General features: G+C 37.5%; 1 protein-coding gene across 10 annotated transcripts in view; it reads left to right on the top strand.

The window, feature by feature from the left end:
* Positions 1-20,125, top strand: part of PROM1 (prominin 1) — a 132,180-nt gene extending 112,055 nt beyond the window's left edge. For 5 of the 10 annotated variants that reach the window (XM_031943431.1, XM_031943430.1, XM_031943432.1 and 2 more), the window contains 13 exons: positions 664-810; positions 1,226-1,297; positions 4,716-4,808; positions 5,239-5,256; positions 6,903-6,956; positions 7,914-7,994; positions 8,135-8,203; positions 9,923-10,015; positions 13,296-13,411; positions 14,015-14,038; positions 14,434-14,502; positions 17,574-17,613; positions 18,801-20,125. In XM_031943431.1, coding sequence (XP_031799291.1) covers positions 664-810; positions 1,226-1,297; positions 4,716-4,808; positions 5,239-5,256; positions 6,903-6,956; positions 7,914-7,994; positions 8,135-8,203; positions 9,923-10,015; positions 13,296-13,411; positions 14,015-14,038; positions 14,434-14,502; positions 17,574-17,592 — 855 coding nt within the window. In that variant the 3' untranslated portion in view covers positions 17,593-17,613; positions 18,801-20,125. The other 5 variants (XM_012552315.3, XM_031943433.1, XM_031943435.1 and 2 more) reach the window with 4 other exon arrangements.
* Positions 20,126-20,188: the final 63 nt, after the last annotated feature.

Below are 20,188 nucleotides of genomic sequence, written 5' to 3'. Positions count from 1 at the left end.
AGATTAAAAACCCCTATTCTTAAATACTAGTCAAGTAGGGAATTAATACTCCTTACCATCCAAGTGAATGATTGGCTTTCTCTTAGCCTGCCAGTTTTTAGTGTTTATTCTCCCTCTCCCTTTCCCTATTCCCTCCCTCTCTTTCTCCTCTCTGCCTCCTTTCCCTTTTCCTTCCCTTTCTCTCTTTCTTTTTACCCTCTCTTTCTCTTCTTCCTTCCCTCTCCACTTCCTCTCCCCCCATCCCTTTCCTACTTTTCCTTTCTCCCCTTCCTCCAATATCTTGTATGTTCGTATCATATGTCTATATATGTTGTCTCCCTGACCCATGTCACTTGTAAGTTCCTTGAGGGCAGTCCCATAGAGTCAGATTTGGAAGAAACCCATTAAAGTTTTCTAGTCCAGCCCACTCTCCATTTACAGATGAGGAAATTGAGGCTTACAGAGGCTAGTTCTGGCAGAAGATAATCAGCAGAAACAGGATTTAAAGCCAGCGCTTTTTCCTTTGTACTCTACTGACCCCTATCCTTTCCTGACACCTTGCGCGTGGAAGATTTCTGATAAATGTCTGTTGAAATCAATTTAATGATGCTATTTTCTTTGGCTTAAAGAATTCAGTGTACGAATCATAAACTCACTTCTGCTTTCTATATTCTTTTAATACAGTATACCGAAGATCTAACATTTACATTTGACAGTATTAAAATAAACCTTAGCACCATAGTTTTACTGGATGAAGTAGGAAAACAGAACCTTCTGAATTTTAGTTTCTCAGGAATAGATGGAATTGATTTTGCTGCTTATTTGACTGAGGTAAGCTTTCCATATTCTTGAATCTATTATTTAGAAAAAAAAATTAAAACTGGAAAATATTTTTGTTTTTTTACAAATGATGTATGGATTCTGTCACCTAAAAGGACAACAGCTGAGCCCAGGATTTGAATCCTAGTTCTGAGGCTCACCAATTTGCATTTCCTCTTTGTAAAATGGGGATAACATTTGTTTTTCCTCTTTGTAAAATGGGGATAACATATACAGCAGACTACAAGCTTCTTATTGGCCAATATTACTTAATATTTGTATTTGTTTTGCAGCATCGGTGCTTGACAAGTTTCCCTGTCAGTAAATTGCTTAATGAGGATTTTTTCTTTCATTCAGTCAATAATTTATTGTTGAATTAAATACTTGTGCTGACTCCCTCACAGAAAGTCTTGACATCATTTTTTAGGTCAATAAGAGTATAACAAAAGTGGATCTTTTGTCCTTTGCCAATGAATTGGAAGCAAGAGCAGAACAGTTGGTGAGTTTAAATTATTGATTTAATGGCATATTATTGATAGCTATTATGAGATAATGTGTGTAGTTTTCTTGGCAGACATAAACATTCTCTGTAAATGTGAATGATTTTCATTCTCATAACTTTTTTTTTAATTCTTGAACCTGTTGGGCAATGGTATCAACATCCTTGATACCACTAATACCTTGATACCTGAAGATCAGTAAGGGACCTCAGCTTGAAAATCACATGGATCAGGTCCAGTCTTGAAGGAAGGAATATGACTTTTAAAAGGGGAAGTCAGGCTCTTGAATTATTTACCTTCTTATGCCTCTATCCCAGAGCAGAACTTTGGGAAAATCTCCCCAATTTTAAGAGAGCTTAGGTATAGGGTTTCCAGAGAAGGGATTAAATATGGTACATTCTAGAATGGAACACAATATACAAAGTAGATCAGGTAGAGGACCAATCTATATTTCCTTATGCTTAAAACAAAAACAGTTCATAAATGCACATCGATATGGAAACAATCTTCACATTCACAACTTCAAGCATTTATGTGATTTTTATTAGTAATCTCATTTTCACTTTTGCATTGGCAACGACACTCATTTTGAGCAGCTGTGCACAGCAGAGAAAAAAGTAAGATGCATGATGTGTGCTGGTATCCAGCTCAGCACTTCATTGGTTTTGTTCACCCTACTGCTGTAATGAGAGCCCAGGCCATTCATTGCAAATTTCCATTGTTTGCCTTCAAAACTTAAGAGTTTTTTTGTTGTATTTTTGCCTGACCCTCACACACCACCCCCAAATGTAGTGCAAGTTGTTTGAGCTCTGGACCCAAATATACAAAGTCAGTAATATAACTTAGTGAGAAAATAAAGATGTTAGATGCTACAATATCCGCAGCCCAGAATTTTTTTTTTGTTACAAAGAATTGTAGTCAGAAAAGTTTATTTTCTGCAATTTTTGGTAAAAGATTAGTTTTTGATGGACGTGGGAACCTAACACTATTTCCTATAAAGTCAGTGTATCAACATTCACATTTTTAACATTTTCTTTAAACTCATGAGTTTTTGCCACCAAAGTTAGAAATATCTATTCAGTCACCTGTATTCAAGGAAAGGTGCACAAGAAAAAGAGGCAGCCAGGACTTTAAAGTGAGGTCTATTAAGACAAACATACCATTTCACTGCTACATGCAAGTAACCATCATTGCTGCTAGGAGAGAAGGGGAGAGATCCTCCTGTAGGAAGCCTAAGGAAGGGCTATTAAAAATCCTGAGCCACTTAAAATTCACACCCAGATGGATATAGAAATTTATTTTACCCTATGGGGAAATAGAAGGACAGAGGGGTAAGAGAAGGGAGCAGGGGCAACAGAAGGGAGAACCTATTGAGGGAGAGAAACAAAGGAGGGACAAGGTGGAAAGAGAGAAAAAAAAGTATATACAGGGGAAAAGAGAGGATGGAGGAAAATACACATCTGGTACTCATAATTATGAGTGTGAATGGGATGAACTCACCCATAAAATGGAAGCGGTTAGCAGATTAAATTAAAAACCAGAGCCCTGCAATGTATTGTTTACAAGAAACACATTTCAAATAGAGAAATACATACAGAGTAAGGGTAAAAGGCTAGAGTAGAATATATTGTGCTTTAGCTGAAGCAAAAAAAAGCAAGGATAGCAATCCTGATCTCAGAAAAAAGCAAAAGCAATAGATCTAATTAAAAGAGGTAAGGAAGGAAGCTGAAACTTGTTAAAAGGCACCATAGACAACGAAGTAATATCAATACTAAACATATGTGCACCAAGTTATAGCATTTAATTCTTAGAGAAGTTAAGTCAGTTACAGGAAGAAATAGACAGCAAAATTGTGGGAACCTCAATCCCCATCCTCTAAATCCAGCCACAAAATAAACAAGAATGAAGTTAGGAAGGTTAATAGAATCTCAGAAAACTTAGAGATGATAGATCTCTGGAGAAAAATAAATGGGAATAGGAAGGAACATGTATTTTCTCAGCAGTACATGGTATCTACACAAAAATTGATCATGTATTAGGGCATAAAAACCTCACAATCAAATGCAGAAAAGCAGAAATAGTAAATGCATCATTCCCAGATCATGATGCAATAAAAATTACATACAAAACGTTAAACATCCCTAATTAAATACCAAATGAAAACTTCTGCAAATCAAAGGAGATATTAATAAAATTGAAAGTAAGGAAACTCCTGAGCCACACATTCTGAAGAGTGAAAGGCATTTGGGTTCTAAACTAAAGCAATCGAAGTCAGTTTTGCAGCTTAGTGAAAGGTATTAGATAAACTTCATTTCAGAATGTCTTGCAGCCACAGAGTCAATTTCCAGGTACTGGTTTCCTGGCAGAAGAGGAGCTCCAAAAAAATGAATAAAAAGTTCTCTCTGTATATAAGGTTCTTTCTGTCCCAGGCATAATGTTAAATGTCAGGTTAAATGTATTCTTTATCAAGAGGCTCCCAAGGTGGACACCTCAGTTCCATCCTGATGCGTGATTCTTGAGATGATCAGTGTTATATATATATCATTCTAAGCAATGTTACTAACAAAATCCTGCCTCTAAAAGGTCTCAATTAGGAAAACATACCCATTCTGCAATAATGAGTTTTATAAATTTCCTGCTTCTTTTAAAAATGATTTTCCTTCATTATTTTTGATCCTATGAAGCAGGAAGCAAATACTGTCACTTAATTTATGTCTGCTCTGTGGAGGGAAGGCAATGTAGCGTAGCAGAAGAGACTCTGGGCTTAGTCCAAATCCTGAGTCTGAGTCTCAGCATCCTACTTCTTGATCCTATGGGTTTGTAAAAAGGCATATGGCTTCCTCTCTGAATCCCAGTCTCTCATTTCTATAAATGGAAATAATACAATGCTACCCAGTGTTGTAGCTGAGGAAAGAACTTTGCAAAATCTTAAAAGCCCCAGAGAAAAGAGAATAATTATCATAACTGTATCTTAAGTCATGTTGAATATATTTCAGCCAATCAAAAACAAGAAAACCTACTTGTCGTCAGGGAAAGTAGAGAAAAAGATTTTGATGTAATCCTTCCTAAAGCTGGGGACATGAGAGAATGTGAAGGGCCTATGAATGTAAAACTTTACTATTTGTTATTAGGTAGTGACTTTAATGGAAAGAAGTTCAAAAAGCACCCTCAAGCTTGGATTTCATCTACTTGTTCTTTTTACTCTTCTTTACTCATTTCCTTGCTTTTCACAGAAACAAATAAATTAGAAAAGCTTAGAAATTAGTCTCCAAAGTCCATCTATATTCCCCACCTGTTCCCTTAAAAAGGACAGATGCATGGCTGTCCAATATTCCCAGAGGAGATGTTATTAATATTATTTTTCTGGGGAAGTCTAAAGTGCCTTCTGATCTTGGGTTATTTTTATTGTATTTCTAGCCCAAAGGAGCTTTGGAAAATGCCCTGAAAGGGCATGCAAGCAACATTCGGATGATCCATCATCAACATGTGATCCCTCTGGAGCAAGAAATGGTAAACATGAGTTCATAAATAAGTGCTCAAGTTATAACTCACTGTAAATTTTTTCCCTACCAGAAATCATTTCATAAAACCAGCCCTAGTTTAGGGGAATGGCATATTCCCATTTCATGTATATTAAGCTAGGTTTTATAGTTGTACCTTTTTAAAAAAAAATTGACTTCTGTACTCAAATGTCTGCAAAATTGTAAAACAATTTAAAACAAAATGTTGATCATTTTCATCATCTTTCTACTTTCTACTTATATTTTTTTAGTCTGAGGGTTTGAGTTCATTTTAGGTGAGTGGGGTATAGCCTTTAAAAATTCCACTCATTTAAATGATTCCACTTATTTATCCTTTTAAAACATCTCTTTGCTTATGTATCTTTTCAAATTGGCTCTTACTTATTTTCCAATTCTTTCTCTCCTAACTGACTGTCAAGAAATATGTTAAAGCCAGGGTAAGTGCCTTCTTTTTCATATAGTAGATGAACTTATGAGTCTTGGTTGTCTTTACCCTTTCTTTTGTCCTCTTCTGTTTTTGTTTCTCCCTTTGTCTTCTTTCTCCTTAATAAAACTGAATGTGAGAATGCGGTTTGTGTGTTGTGATGTGCTTGGGGAAACTGAATCTGTCACAGATGGACATGGTCTTTATCATTGAGTACTTATTATGTTCCGGGCATTGGGGTTAGGCAATAAGGATGCAGAAGAAAACAAAACAGCCCTTTTCCACAGGGTGCTGGACCTCTGTTGGAGAAGAAAACCCATGATCAGTTTTGTTATAGAGATATACCCATTCAGAGACACAGGGAATGGCAATCTCAAGAGGAAAGACACTAACATGGTCAATGGTGGGAGAGGGCACCCAAGAAGAAGCAATTTGAGTAGTGCTGGAGGAAATAGGGAAACCTGGAGGGGAAAGAAGTGTCCCAAACATGGAGGGCATCCAATGTCAAAGCACTGAGTCAGAAGATGGATTATTGTGTTCCAAGGAGCAGCAGTCAGAAGGCTTGTACCATGAGATCATAAAGTATACAAGGGAAAGCAGTGCAGCAAGGCTGAAGTCAAGCAGAGGGTTTACTTTTCATCCCAGTAATGGGGAGCCACTGAGGTTTATTGAGTGTTGGGTCTAATCCAGTTAGATCTGAGCTTTAGGAAGAGCCTTTTGTCAGGTGAGTGGAGGATTGACCAGGAGGAGGAGAGCTTAAGGCAGGGAGACCCACCATCCCAAGCTTCCATGATATTTCTGGACCATGTGTCCAGCAGAAGATAAGCAAACACCCTGTGGGTAGGAACTAGTTTTCATATTGTCTTCTGGTGTCCCATAGCCTAACACACTGCCTTGGACATCACAGAGGCTTAAGAAAATTTTGTTGGATTCATTTGGAGGAACTGGGCTGTTACAAAAGGAATTCTCAAGGGGAAGGCAGGGATCAGAGCAAAGATTCAGTAGAGTCTTGTCACTATTTTCACTTATTTGAAGGTTTGTCTTGTAGCAGAAATTGTAGATTTCTTTGGGAAAGCCCGGGAAACAGACCTAGAAGTAATGGATGGATGTTATAGGAAGGCCTATTGTGAATAAAAACTTCCTATTAATTAGTGTGGTCCCCAAATGGGCTGCCATTTAAAGTAGTGAGCTCCCCACCTTTTATGCCTATTGCTGAAATAGTTTTTAAATGCTAATTTTCGCTTCCTTAATTAAAAATTCAGTCATGACTAATTATACAATTTTCTCTCCCTATATTTATATTCATTCCTTGCTACCTCCCACATGCCTACAAAACATCCAACTTTTAAAAACTACTACTTCCAACTTCTGTAGAAATCAGTAAGTTCTAACCAACTATTCCCTCAGTTACTTTTATTTTTCTTTCTAATATATTACCATCTGATGCATATGAAGATGATTGAATGCTTCCTTTTTCATGCTCTATTTCCTTGATAAGAAAGAATTTGGGGTTAGGATCATTCCCTTTTGCTATCAGTATGTAGTAGCTTTCATGGAATCAGGTTATTCGGCCACTGTAGTGCCTATGGAGATTATTGCCAGGTCAGATTTTGCTGTCCTACAATGACATGGAAAATATGATTTCTGCTTATTTCCCAGAGCACTTTAAATCAAAGTATCAGGCTATTACAAAAGACATCATCCGAGCTTATGGTAAGTTTTTATTTTTGTTGCTTCTTCTTACCTCAGGGGAGGTTCTTCTGTTTTTAAATATCTTCCATTCATGTTTTAGGGGAGAATTACTTCATGGTACATTTGGATAAAAATCAGTTCCTGTCATCTTCTACCATTTAAAAATTCTAGATATATAACTTCTATACAAGTATCTTTGGAATAATTTAAAGACTTTATGTTACTATATTTTTTTGCAACCAACTCAGGGCCCTGGGTGTGGGATTGAAGGCTGAGCCCACTCTTGCTAGTATAGGCCAATTCTTTTCCTCAGCTATTAGTTGTAGATGGTCTCCAAAGACCCCGTTGCTTTTGATTCACTGATATAGTCCCAGTCATGGTGTTTGATGCTTCCATGGACCAGAGGGGTCTGCTGTCCACCATGGCCAAAGACTCCCAGTCTCTCCTGTCTGTCCATTTCAGAAATGCCCATGAGGCAAGAGACTGGAGTAAACTCCAGATCATTGCAAATCTTTAATCAGTGATAAACCCACTCTAGACTGCGTGTCCTTATGCTAATGGGTCAGTGCTATTATTTGGCATTCAGCGTTACCACCATGGACAGTGGTTGAACAGAGTGGAATACATTTAAATCTAGGCATAAAACGTAACCATTCATTCTTGGCCTCTGCTGAGGGAAAGAGAGCTAAACTTGGAATTAGAACAGGGTTCCTATCTCAGCTTTAGCATTTCCTTTCTATATGACTTTTGGCAAGTCATTTAACAGTCTCCTTAATTGGAAAGTAGAGAAAAAAATAACCTTTATACTAACTTATACCTGCTCTGTAAAGTGAGGAGAGAGTATTCTTTTCAACTCCAACATTTATCTCTGACTTAATTTTGCTATTGTTATTATATACTGGTACAAATCTGCATAAAAATCTCTAATTAGATCCTTAAAAGCCTTGATATTATTATAAATAATTATTTTTTTCTCAGGTTAAAGTGTCTCAAGTCCTTGCCACTGTGGAAAGTGCTCAGCTCCTCATTAATAATAATGCGTCCTTTATTATTATTGAGGTAAGTCCTTTTAATTTTTAGAATGTGTCTGTGTGCATGTATTATTTTTCAGTATGCAAATATTTGCATATGTACATATATACATATACTATTTTTTAGAGAAATATATGAGTAATAACTGTTTTCTATTCAATTTTCAGGAAACTAAGAAGTTTATGGGTATGATCATAGACTACTTTGAACAGTATTTTCAGTGGGTCAAAGATTCGGTAAGTGGGCTTTTTCATGTTCCTGACATAGTGTGCTCATATCATTTCAGATGTTTAGACATAAACAAATTTAACAAATGCATTTTCTCATCACTTGACTAAATACAAGTAAAAAGTAACCTGGAACTCTTTAAATGGGAGAATCATGGCAATGAAAGTGAAGCGAGAAGCCCCATTTGTGGAACAGGAGTGGTGGGCTCCACTTGCTTCCACACAGTGCAACTTTGCCTCCTTGTATTCCTTATTGCATTGACTTGCAGTAATTGGAAGGAGAGATGCGATGGCCAGCCTGTATCTTCATGTGCTGATAATTCCATCTCTCCTGGAGAACTCTTGGTAGGAAATGCTTGCCTAAATTGGTATCCAGGATTGCTGGAGAGTTCCAATATCACCGGGGTCAGCGACCCGACCAACCTCGTGATCGTGTTCTTGGGCTCTGCTGTCAACGAGCTGTGTGACCTTCAGCAAATCTGAGGTTCCCCTTTGTCAATGAGTTCATTGGATATGACAATTGATTAGGTAACATCAGGTAGCACACAGAGAGCCCCAGAAATAAGACACAGCCCTTGACTGTTCTGCTTCCGTTGCGGTGGAACAACACAACAGATGTGCACGAGCTGTGTAAGACGAACAGCGGGAATGAGGGGTCAGGTGAGGAAAGCCAATGTTCCAGACACATGGAAAGTGATGGGAGAAAAGGCACAGGGGCCAAAGACCTTGCAAAAGGCAAGCACAGGGAGTGATGAGTATTCCATTTGGGCTGAGCAGAGTGCTGTGGAGAGGAACAATGGGGGAGCAGAGAGGAAGGATATTGAGTATGGCAGTAGTATGAATGATGTCTTGGAAGAAAGTAGAGTCTATTGAAATATTCCAGGTAACAGCAACAAGTTTCTATTGGCTACACTAAGACTTTGGGGACACCCTATAGATTATACCACATCCTAGATAACAACGATATTGGAAACAAATTTTTCTTAATTATACACACACCAGAACTATTTCAGTATTCTTGGTCTTAGAAAAGTTTTTAACTCAGTATGTGAATTTAGAAGAATGAAAATGGGTGAGACAGTTCTGAAATATTCAATAAACAAATACCCTACTCCCCTTTCGTATTATGGTACAAAGCTGTGAACTCCATGAAACTTTGAAGAAAGAAGTAAAGTAAATCCTGAAAGGAAAATAAAATTTAAATACTCAAAAAAAAAACACAAGTTTCTATTGGTGTGAAGGCAGGCAGCAGAGAAGGGAGAATAAGCAGTAGTGGAGGGTGGGAGACTGTGCTCAACCAACAATGGGGTTTATGTAAAAGTGGGAGAGGACCATGGCAATGAAACCCAACAGATATACCAATTGGATTGTGAGCTACTCCATTCAACTTCCCCTGATCCATCATCCATATCCTTTTGCTTCTGGCTTGACAGTAGAGTATGGGTAACTCAGGAAAGATTTCTCTCTGTTATTGGAAAAATTAATTTGATGTCTTACTTGATAGCACGTCAGTGTCATCTTTATATATGAAGGACTCTGACAATTAATACATGTTTGAGAAGTTGCTGATAGATTTTTACAAAGGTTTTTAATGTCAGGTTTTATTATAAAAGTTTGGTTGAGTTATAAAAGTTTAATATCAGGTTTTATTATTAAAGTTTTGGTTGAGGTAATCCCACATTTAAAAATATTCGTCTTAACAAACCATTTCTTCTAACCCCCTTTTAGATCACCATGGATGTGGCAGCCTGCAAACCCCTTGCCAACATCATAGATACTGCTGTTGAAATGTTTCTGTGCAGCTATATCACTAACTCTATGGTAAATGATATTTGTCTTTGAAAACATTAATTCAATCACTTTCTAAATATTAGTTTTTCATTGCTATTATTCTACTGCCATGTAAATATTTATATGGTGTTTTTGTTGTCCAATCATTTTTCAATCAAGCCTGACTCTTCCTGATCTCATCTGGCAAAGAGACTCGAGCGGTTTTGCCATTTCCACTTCCAGCTCATTTTACAAATGAGGGAAACAGGGTTAAAAGGTTTGCTCAGTGTCACGCAGATCGGAAGTGTCCGAGGCTGGATTTGAACTCATGGAGATGAGTCTTGTCGACTCCTGACCTGGCGTTCTGTGCACTCTGGTGCCCTCTAGCTGGTAGTGAGTAGATGAGAGAGGCTATGGGAAAATACATGTAAAATACTTCATATTTTGACAAATATTTCTTCAAAAATATAAGCAAGATTCTGGATAGTTCTGATTGGGTGATTAAATTAATTGTATCCTTTTTGTCTCCTCCAACATGGGAGAAGAGAATGGACTTCAAGGCAGAAAACCTGGATTTTAGACTAACCCCATCATCCTTCCCGTTCAACTTTCTGTGATTTCGAGCTCTAAATGTGCCTACAAAGTCCTTTCTGCTCCCCAGAGCCCCAGTTTTCTCACTTGTAAATGGGAATAACAACACCTACTCTGTCTATCACAGAGAATTGTTAGGATCCAAGCAACTAATGTCTGCAAAACATCCCATCAGTGCAAGTTATTATCATTAGCTAGAAACCATAATCAAAACATGGGCAAATAGTTCATGCTTCTGGCCAATTCTTTTCCTGCAAGATTCAGGGTAACACAAAGTGCATTTGACATTAAAATTATACTAACCATAACTTCATCTTTGATTCAGGACTTTTTAGAGCTTTGGGGCAATTATCACGAGCCTTTCCCTTCCTTAGAAACCATAATCAAAACCTGGGCAAAGAGTCCATGCTTCTGGCCAATTCGTTTTCTGAAATTTTCAGAGTAACACAAAACTATTTGACATTAAAATTATACTAAAAACAACTTTATCTTTGAATCAAGACTTTCTAGAGCTTTGGGGCAATTATCACTAATCTTCCCCCTCCCATGGGGCAAGTACAATATAAAAAATAATTAAAAAAGAAAAGCTCAGTTTTTTCTCCCAATAACTTGGGGTGGGGGAACAGGGGCAGCACTGGATCTGAAGCCGGGTGACAGACTTAAATCTCACTTTGTGACATTTTTACTACTTATGTATATGCCAGAATCATTGTATAGGATGTTCTCGTCACCATGGGCTGGCTCTAATAAGAGACCATGGAATGAAAATAAGTGTCAGGCGTACAGAAACCAAGCCCACAGACTGGGAGACTCCTGGTGTCTCAGGAAAAGGCTTGAGAGCTTCGGTTGGCTGTGACCCCCATTGTGAAATGGGCATCCGTGGCTGCCAAAGAAACCTCGTGCAAGCTTAGTCTGTGCTCGCTTGTGAATGGGGTCCAGAAAAGGCAGATAGTGGACCCAGTGTCCCCTGCCCTGGTCAGACCACATCTGGAGGTTTGTTTTCAATTCTGGGCTCCCCGTTTTGAGAGGGACATTGATAAACTCCTGCACGTGGAGAGAAAGTGAGCAGAATATTATAGGGAATCGAGATCAGCACATGAGGAACTCATAAAGAAATAATTGGGTGTGTGAGACCTGAAACAGAGAAACTTTGGGACTTTGAGTTTAGGGGGGGTAAGAGAGAGTGGGTCACAAAGATGGAATAGTTCCAGAGAGTCCCAGGCTGAGACTTGTGGGTAGAAGTGACAAATAGAGTTCTGTTCAAGAAAAACTTTCTGGTAGCTAAAGCTGCTAACAACACAATGGGCTTTTTGGCAAGGTGGTGAGTGGAAATGTGAAGGCTTTAGTTGGATAACCCATTAGGGGTGAGAGCGTAGAGGTAGGTATAGGATGGTTAGACCTGGATGGTCCATAAAGTTCTTTGTGAATCTGTTGTTATTTGCTTGCATTTTGTTTTTTTTCTTGGTTTTTTTTTTCCTTTTTGATCTGATTTTTCTTGTTCAGCAAGATAATTGTATAAATATCTGTACATGTATGGGATTTAACATGTATTTTAACATGTTTAACATATATTGGATTACTTGCCATCTAGGGGAGCGGATGGAGGGAAGGAGGGGAAAATTTAGAACACGAGGTTTTGAAGGGGTCAATGTTGAAAAATTATCCATGCATATAATTTGAAAATAAATAACTTTAATTTAAAAAAAAAACACTTTAAAATAGGATTAGGTAGCACTTTTAGCTAAATGTTAAAGAATGGGCAGAAATTCAGCTGGTACAAGTTTTGGTGGGAGGTGAGGGGAAGAGGGCAGGCCAACTCCAGTGAATAGCTCATGTCATGGGAGAGTGCAGAATATCTTCAGAACACAGCAATTAATCTAATTTTCTGGTGTATAGAGCATTCGGGTGCTGCTGCAGATTAAGTGCACGGATGGCATTTTATTGTAATCGACATTTGAATGATACTATTTGCAGAGCATTGTCCTAGATTGAAGGGGGGAATTTAACTTAAATAAGACCCCGTTCCCTCCCTCATGGAGCATGTAGTCGAAGAGAGAGAATATGGTACATACCCAAACAGCTTTTCTAGAAAGTAATACAGAATCAGTGGAGCAGAAAGTTCACCAATGAAATGCCCAGAGCTGTGGGAAGAAGGATAAGTCATTTCTAAATGGAGGGCTCCCAGAAGTTTTCTCTTCCTGGAAAAATTGGCATTTGAAGTAGGCTTAGAAGCAGAAATCCAGCTGGGTTGGGTATCAGGACCCCTCCCTGAATTCAAATCTAGTCTCAGGCCCTTCCTAGTTGTGTGACCCTGGGCAAGTCATTCGGCTCTGTTTACTTCAGTGCCTCATCTGCACAATGATCTGAAGAAGGAAATATCAAAAGCAGAAGGAAATATCACAGGCACGCCAGCATCCTTACCCAGAAAATCCCAAATGTGATCACAGAGAGTCGGCTGTGACTGGAAACAACTGAACTGAAAAGGAATTCAGGGGGAGGCGGATAAGAAGTTGCAAGCAAGAGTCGGGAAAACATAGGATGTAGATAAAGGATAATGGATTATTGCCGTATCCCCTGTCTAGTCTAGTCCAATTGCTTACTGTGGCAGAGGAGGGAACTGATTTATCTATGGTTATCAGAGTCCAGATTTGAACTCAGACCTTTGATAACACTCCACTATTCTACCTCTACTTTTTTCACATGATATATAACTTAAGTTTTGCCTTTTGTTGTCTTCCAGAATGCGTTCTGGTTTGGCTTGGGAGGTGCCACCATATTTTTAGTTCCTGCTCTCATTCTTGCCGTAAAGCTATCCAAACATTATCGTCGAATGGATTCAGAAGATGTCTATGATGAGTAAGTGTGTGGATTTTAAGGAAGAAGGAAGGGATTGACATTAAAATAGAAATTTCCCAAAGCCTCCCCATCGCCCCCACTCACATAGAAATTCTACTTTTCCTATTTTGTCATAAAAAACAAAAGAGGAACATCTTGTATAGCTAGGGCTTACTCTGGTTAATAATCAGCTCCCCTACACGAAATATTATCAGTCACACTAAATATTCCTTTGCTCTAGGGATCCTGGTCTTAATTATTTTCTCTTTAATTTCCTTGCTTTCTTTAACCAATCTTCTATTTCTTATTTACAGTTCTTCTGTCTCAGGGACTTGGCATTTCACTTTATGATAACTGTTTTTACTAGTTTTCATTTAACCATATGTGGTGTTTTTGTTTTTATTTTTCCTCACTATCCCATTAACTTACCTCTTGTGTTTGTGTTTTCATTTTAAATTTCATCCATTGTGCTCCTTGTTCTTGACCTGTTCCCCACCCCCCAAGTCTGCCCATCTTTTAGCACTTCTAAGCTACTATAGTAGAAAGGCAGTATGGGAAGGCAGCTGTTACCTCCATGAGTATTTTAAAAAATAATTGTTTCCTTTTTTGTTTTATATCTTTTAGTGTTGAAACTTTACCCATGAAAAAGTAAGACTTTTTTTTTTACAGTATTTAAATCTTTTCATAAAGCGGGTATAGGGGATTTATGTTACTCAGTGATGGACCTTTGATTAATAAGATACAGGTCTATTGCAAAACAGGTCCAGATGAAAATACAGTCAATGTAAAGCCTCTTAAAACAGATTTATATGCATCTATATATTATCTCTATATTTAATGTATAAAAGTAGTTGTTTAGAGTGTTTGGTGGTGGTTTGTAAAGGATACAGAATTTGAGTTGACCTTTTTGTGTGTTGTACCAACATTAGTTTGTTTTTTACCTATTCTCCATTGCCTCTTACGTTGTCTTTGTAATCCATGTTGCCACTTTTTCATCTTAGCAATAACATAAGTCTTTTTTTGGTATATTTATTTTGTTACAGTATGGAAAATGGTAATTATGGTTATCATAAAGATCATTTATATGGTCTTCACAATCCTGTTATGACAAGGTAACACAAAAACCTGAAACCGCATGCCTTATACTCTTGGCTCTTTATGTGCTATATTAATCCTTTAATTGCGTTGTCTGCATGCATAAAAAATCCACTGTTTTTTTCTTTTCTGCATGATGATTTATTTGAAGTGATTGATCTTTAATCACACCGTGCACTGGGGGAGATTTGGTCGTGCTTTCGAGTATTTGGGTGCATTTAAAAATCCCAAAATACCTGAATAATTGTGCAAGATGTCACGGAATGAAATTGTCTTAAAATGACTTTGTACAGCAGGGGAAAGGCCATTGATGATTAAGTGCATTCACATGTTTTACATGTTTCATTTAATCGGATTACTCCACAATCACTGAATCACTTTGTACTAATAAGGCTTATTGAGTTTCTATAGCGGCCCTTTGGGGAGTTTGTTTTATGCTGTTTTGTCATGTAGATAAGCTAGTCTGACACTTCTGAAAGAAAAGTTTTTAAAATGTGTAATCTAGGATTTTCTTTCATTTTGTACATGTGTAAGGAAATATCGAGGAATAGACAACTACTCTAAAGAAAGACATGCTTAAAGGAATCGGCTCGTGCTTACCAAGTCATGTTAAATTTGACAGATGTATTATTGCATGTTGGGCTCAGGAAACTTGTCTTGGATTTATACCATGGAGCTCGTGGTATATTCTGCTGTTTCTGAATGAAATGTTCAGTTTGATGGGACATGGTGGAGGTTTGGGGTTGGGGGGGAGAGGAGAAGTAAGGAGTTGGATTTCCCCCTCTCTTAAATATATAGTTTCTCATTCATTTAACTTGTCCCTGGTGAGGAACTGAATCTATGAATCTAGGAACTAAATCAAGCCCAAGGAGGTTTCTTATTTTACAAAAGGAAAACCATGTCCATGCTGCCCTGTGCACATGTGGGGAAGGGAAGTTTAGTGGCTGGAGAACTAGTCTTGGAGTCAGGAAGATTTCAATTTGGATCCCAAGTTCTGTGACCTGACAAGTCACTTATGGACCTTAGCGACTCTTGGTTTCTTTACCCACAAAATGGTGAAGGTGCCATTTTGTGAGATGAGATAGTGGATCTGTAGAAGCACCAGCAGTGAGAAGTGTGATACAAGTGGGAGCCATTCTTATTCTTTTCAGAGCCAAAGATGGTTTGTGTTTCTGTGGATTCCTTTGTTCCCTCTGCCTAAAGTTACTATGAAAAGTTGGGTAGAGAGCCCCTTGCTCATAATGACTTCAAGCAGAACAAGAAAATGGGTCTGCTCCAGATCATAGAATGGGAGACTTTCTTCCCCAAGGGAGAGGATATTGCTTCTATCTCTGAACCACAGATGTCTGAGAAAAGCAACAATTTGGGGCTTTTTCCTTTAGTCTAAATTTTAGATGCAAAGTTGAGAGAAAAGGGACAACGTGCAATGGTTAGCACCTACTATGTACCAGATACCGAGCTTTATCCATTTTATCTCATTTGATCTGCACGACAACCTTGGGAGGTAGGAGCTAACATTGTCCCCATTTTACCGCTGAGGAAACTGAACCAGGGAGGTTAATCCGGATCACATAGCTAGAACGTTCCCAGGACCATCTTCCAAGCTCCAGGTCCACCACTCTACCGCTGTGCTAACCACTTAGCTATCTCTAATTAGGCATTTGTTCAGCTAGCTGGGAAGGGTCAATCAAGACTAGCTGGTCAACAGATTGAAGAAGAATTCTTAACCTCAGGATTCTTTCTTGCTGCCCATATCCCCTTGGGCTCGGAGTTTTAGGTTTTCTAAAGACTCTTTATTGTTAGACGTTAATTCTGGGGTCATAAACAGGCAGTAATACAAAGAATTTATTGGAATACAGCAATGACAAAAATAAGGAATCTGAGAAAGCAAAGAGACGTACATATATTCACATAAACACATAGACATATTTGTATATATATAAATAATAGAGAAATAAATATTTTGTATATAAAGTTGGGGCTTAAGACAATGAATGAAGAGGAAGAGCAGATTCGGGAGACATTTCATAGTTACATTTAGAGTATGATTTCCTCATTATCAATAACTTGAAAAAGAAAGACTTTTTTCACAACATTGTTGAGCTGTCCCTTTGAGGGACAGATTTATTTTAGATAGCTATAATCAGCACATAATGCATATTAAGGTATTCTTAATCAATAGAAAGACAATAAGATTGTAAAATAGAAATTAAGAAGAGTTTGATTTCAAGAGGATATTTTTTGTAATAAAGCCTATACTGAAATGCAGCTTGTTTTCTGTCTTCCATGGAGAGGCAAAGGAAAAAGCAGCAATCCCATTGGAGAGCGAGTCATTCCTGGCTTCTCTCTTTTTATTACTTTTGCTAGTTTTTTTTCCATGTACTTTTGAGGGGAGATTAATTTTTTCTGAACTTGATGGTAGTTTTATTACACTGATTTTTAAAAGAAACTTTCTGACTAGGCTTTCCTGTGTACTTTCTTAAAAACATCTGGAAATGATATCAAAACATTTAGGTCACTGGTTCCTAATAAATGTATTTTTTTGTTCTATAAACCTCTTTCAACAATGTATTGAATTGCTACAGGGCAATTCAATATCCTACTCATAATATTCTTTTACATTTATGAAGCACTCACAACATCTAGTGATGGCTTTTGTCCCCCAAAGCTTCATGTTAAAAATTACATTATACAGCCATAATTATAAGATATTTTTAAAAGATCACTTGATTGTTTTCCAGAGGAAAACTAGATCTGTAATGTACTTGGGCAATTCTTTATTGTCCAAGGTGCCATTAAAGGAGTTTTAGCTCCAGCTTTTTGTGCATCGCAAAACCCCAAGGGGATTGCAGACCACTACACGGGAACCACTGATTTAAATGACAGTATTTCACTTCAGTGAATTTCTTCTGAGGATGCCATTAGGACTTACACATTTTGGAAGCTTTGCTTTGTCACTGGTGTTCATGAGTTTAATTTATCCTAAAAGCCTTTAGGTCTTCTCTTCCTCATTATCAGAGTTGTTCTTTCGCCCTAGATCAACTTTCCAAAAGTGTTATTTCTTTTTTTCTTTTTTTTTTTTTTTTAGTGCCATGGAACAGTGGTAGAGGATATTGGGAGTGAATGAGGTAAGTTAGAAATTTCTACATGAAATGATTTGTGACTCCAGCAGAATCAATTTTGACAATATATAGTGAATTATGATAGACTTTTTATTCCTTAAATCAGACAGCCTGTTCCACATTATACATATATATATATACTTTATATAAACATATAATTAATAATGAATGCATTATATATTATTACATATTATATTATAATCATATATAATCTTTTACATCTATAATTATAAAATATTACATATCTAGTGACCTAATGGATAGAGAGCTGACCTTGAAGGCTGGAGTGTTTGAATTTTAATCCTGCCTTTGATGCACACTAACTATGAGAACTTGGCCAAATTCTTTTTAGGAGGCTGGGGATTCTCCCTGCTCTAGGCCAGTGCTATCAAACACACCTTTGGCCTGCAGGATTTCTGAGTTTCTCTCTGATCCAAATCCGATATTGACATGTAATTTTAACAAAATTAGGAAAAACGCAATAAAATGGAAATAATATTACACTTTAAAACCAAGTTAAGATGTGACCAGCAGGGATTTTATGGACTATTTAGTGGCCCTCATTTCTATTGGAGTTTGATGCTATTGCTCTAGATCAGGACTTCTTAAATTGTAGTTTGTAACCTCATATGGGGGTCACCTAACTGAATGCGGGAGTCATGAAATTATAATTTATTATCAACAAATGTTTTAAGTGTAGACCTTTTTATAGATGTAAATGCTTAGAGTCATGTAAAAATTTCTCAGGTCAAAAGGAGTCACGAGTAAAAAAGTTTCAGAAGCCCTGCTCTAAACAGCCCCTTGAGAGAGGATAAGTTGCAGTTGTCCACCTGCATGGATCCTCGGCTTCTTGTAGAGTTAAGGTCCCTCTCCCTATATAACCTGCCCTGGGGCTTTGTACACATTAGTGAAATTTAGAAGGGCATAAACATTGGACAAGTATACTGGGCAGTGTAGAAGCTTTTGCAAATGAGGCTGATCTTAATTATTTTTGCATTATTTTCATGTCTTGAATTGCAAAGGTGACTTGAGATCATGTTTTAGGTTGTTTTTCCCCAGTACCATAACAGCTAGTTATAGCATTGTGATATATAGTCATTTCAGGACTTTAGGATTCTGTATTACTAATTTTTTGCACTGATCCTATTTCGATGACTTTAAATGTTTCTTATTTTATGACCCTTAATTTCCAGTCTCAAGATGCCTACATGGAAGAGAACATAGCATTCTACCTATCTTCTAATCTACAAGCACCTTTCAAATCCAGTATGGTTTTTGATGACTTACTAGTCACACAGCTTTAAACCAAGGAACCGTAGGACGTCACATGGGGTGCTATGATATGAGCTAACAGACACGTGTTTCCGGACTAGAGCTCAATCACCAGCACATCTTTCAGGTTGACCACTGTTCGAGGCGACTGCTACTGGATTTCAGATGTTGTAGGGGGCGGGGGAAGATGTTAGCTTTTGGTTTTTACTTTTTTACACTGGGTTTCTATCTCAAAACCACCCATACCTGTATATCGGCTCTGTTTAATGCTATTTTTCAGGGAACGACTACCCGTGTGTAATTGTTCCATTTGATTTTGGGAAATGCATTAAACTGACAACGTTTACATTTAAAATACATTTTATATGCAGTGATTTTTGTATATAAACCTTTTGTTACCACAGTCTTATAAGTGTTAAAAAAAAAAAACCAAACAATCTTAGTATTGAATAAATTACTTTCAAAATGAGAATAAACCAGCATGATCGGTGTTGATTGTTGGTGCTGTTAAAGAATCCGTTTTTTTACCAAAGTATGTGTGTGAATTCTACAGTATGTCCTTTTGGGCCCATATGCCACCTGTAAGATATTTCTTCTACTCGTTAAATGATCGTTAAGATCGTTTTGAAAAGAATATACAGAAGAAAAATCTGAGAATCAGATTGATTCTTCATAGTAATTTGAAAAAAAAATTAAAATATATAGGGTGCTTGGCTTTTTTAGGTCATTGGAAACTGGGACGGTTTTTAATAGATGTCAACTCCAGGAGGATGTAAATTCATCCGATCTGTGAATTTGGGAGAAAAAAGACTGAGGCTATTTCTCTTGGAGGTGGCGCTTCCAGTCTAATCGAGATATTCAGGATGATTTGGCCATCAGAATAATTTGTATGGATTTCAAATGACTCTACTATTAAAATGAGGCCATCTGGAAAATGGTCACAATTTTCAGACAGACACGATGCCAGAAGAGTACTATTTGCCAGACACCCTGTTTTTCTGTTTCTGTGATAAATGATTCTTTGGGAAGAGATCCTAAAAATTAGGTGAAAGCTCCTAATGATTGTTTGCTGTGAATTTATTTTTCTGCTAGATGACTCATATATCAGGTCAGAAGAGACCTCATCTCAGATATGTAGCACATGTGTAAAATTATTCAAAATGTCAGGTTTTTTAAAAAGTTGTATCTTTCACTTGAAAATGATGTCCCCCAATTCATTCCAATAAAAATAAGATGGCCTACCTGATCTGTGGATGACGGTTGTTTTCATTCGTGGGGGAGGAACTGGAGAGAAAGGTGGCCTGAGGAT

The sequence above is a fragment of the Sarcophilus harrisii genome, chromosome 6 (assembly GCF_902635505.1).
Source record: "Sarcophilus harrisii chromosome 6, mSarHar1.11, whole genome shotgun sequence".
In the NCBI taxonomy this organism is placed as follows: domain Eukaryota; kingdom Metazoa; phylum Chordata; class Mammalia; order Dasyuromorphia; family Dasyuridae; genus Sarcophilus; species Sarcophilus harrisii.
This window is presented reverse-complemented; position numbering and strand designations above follow the sequence as displayed.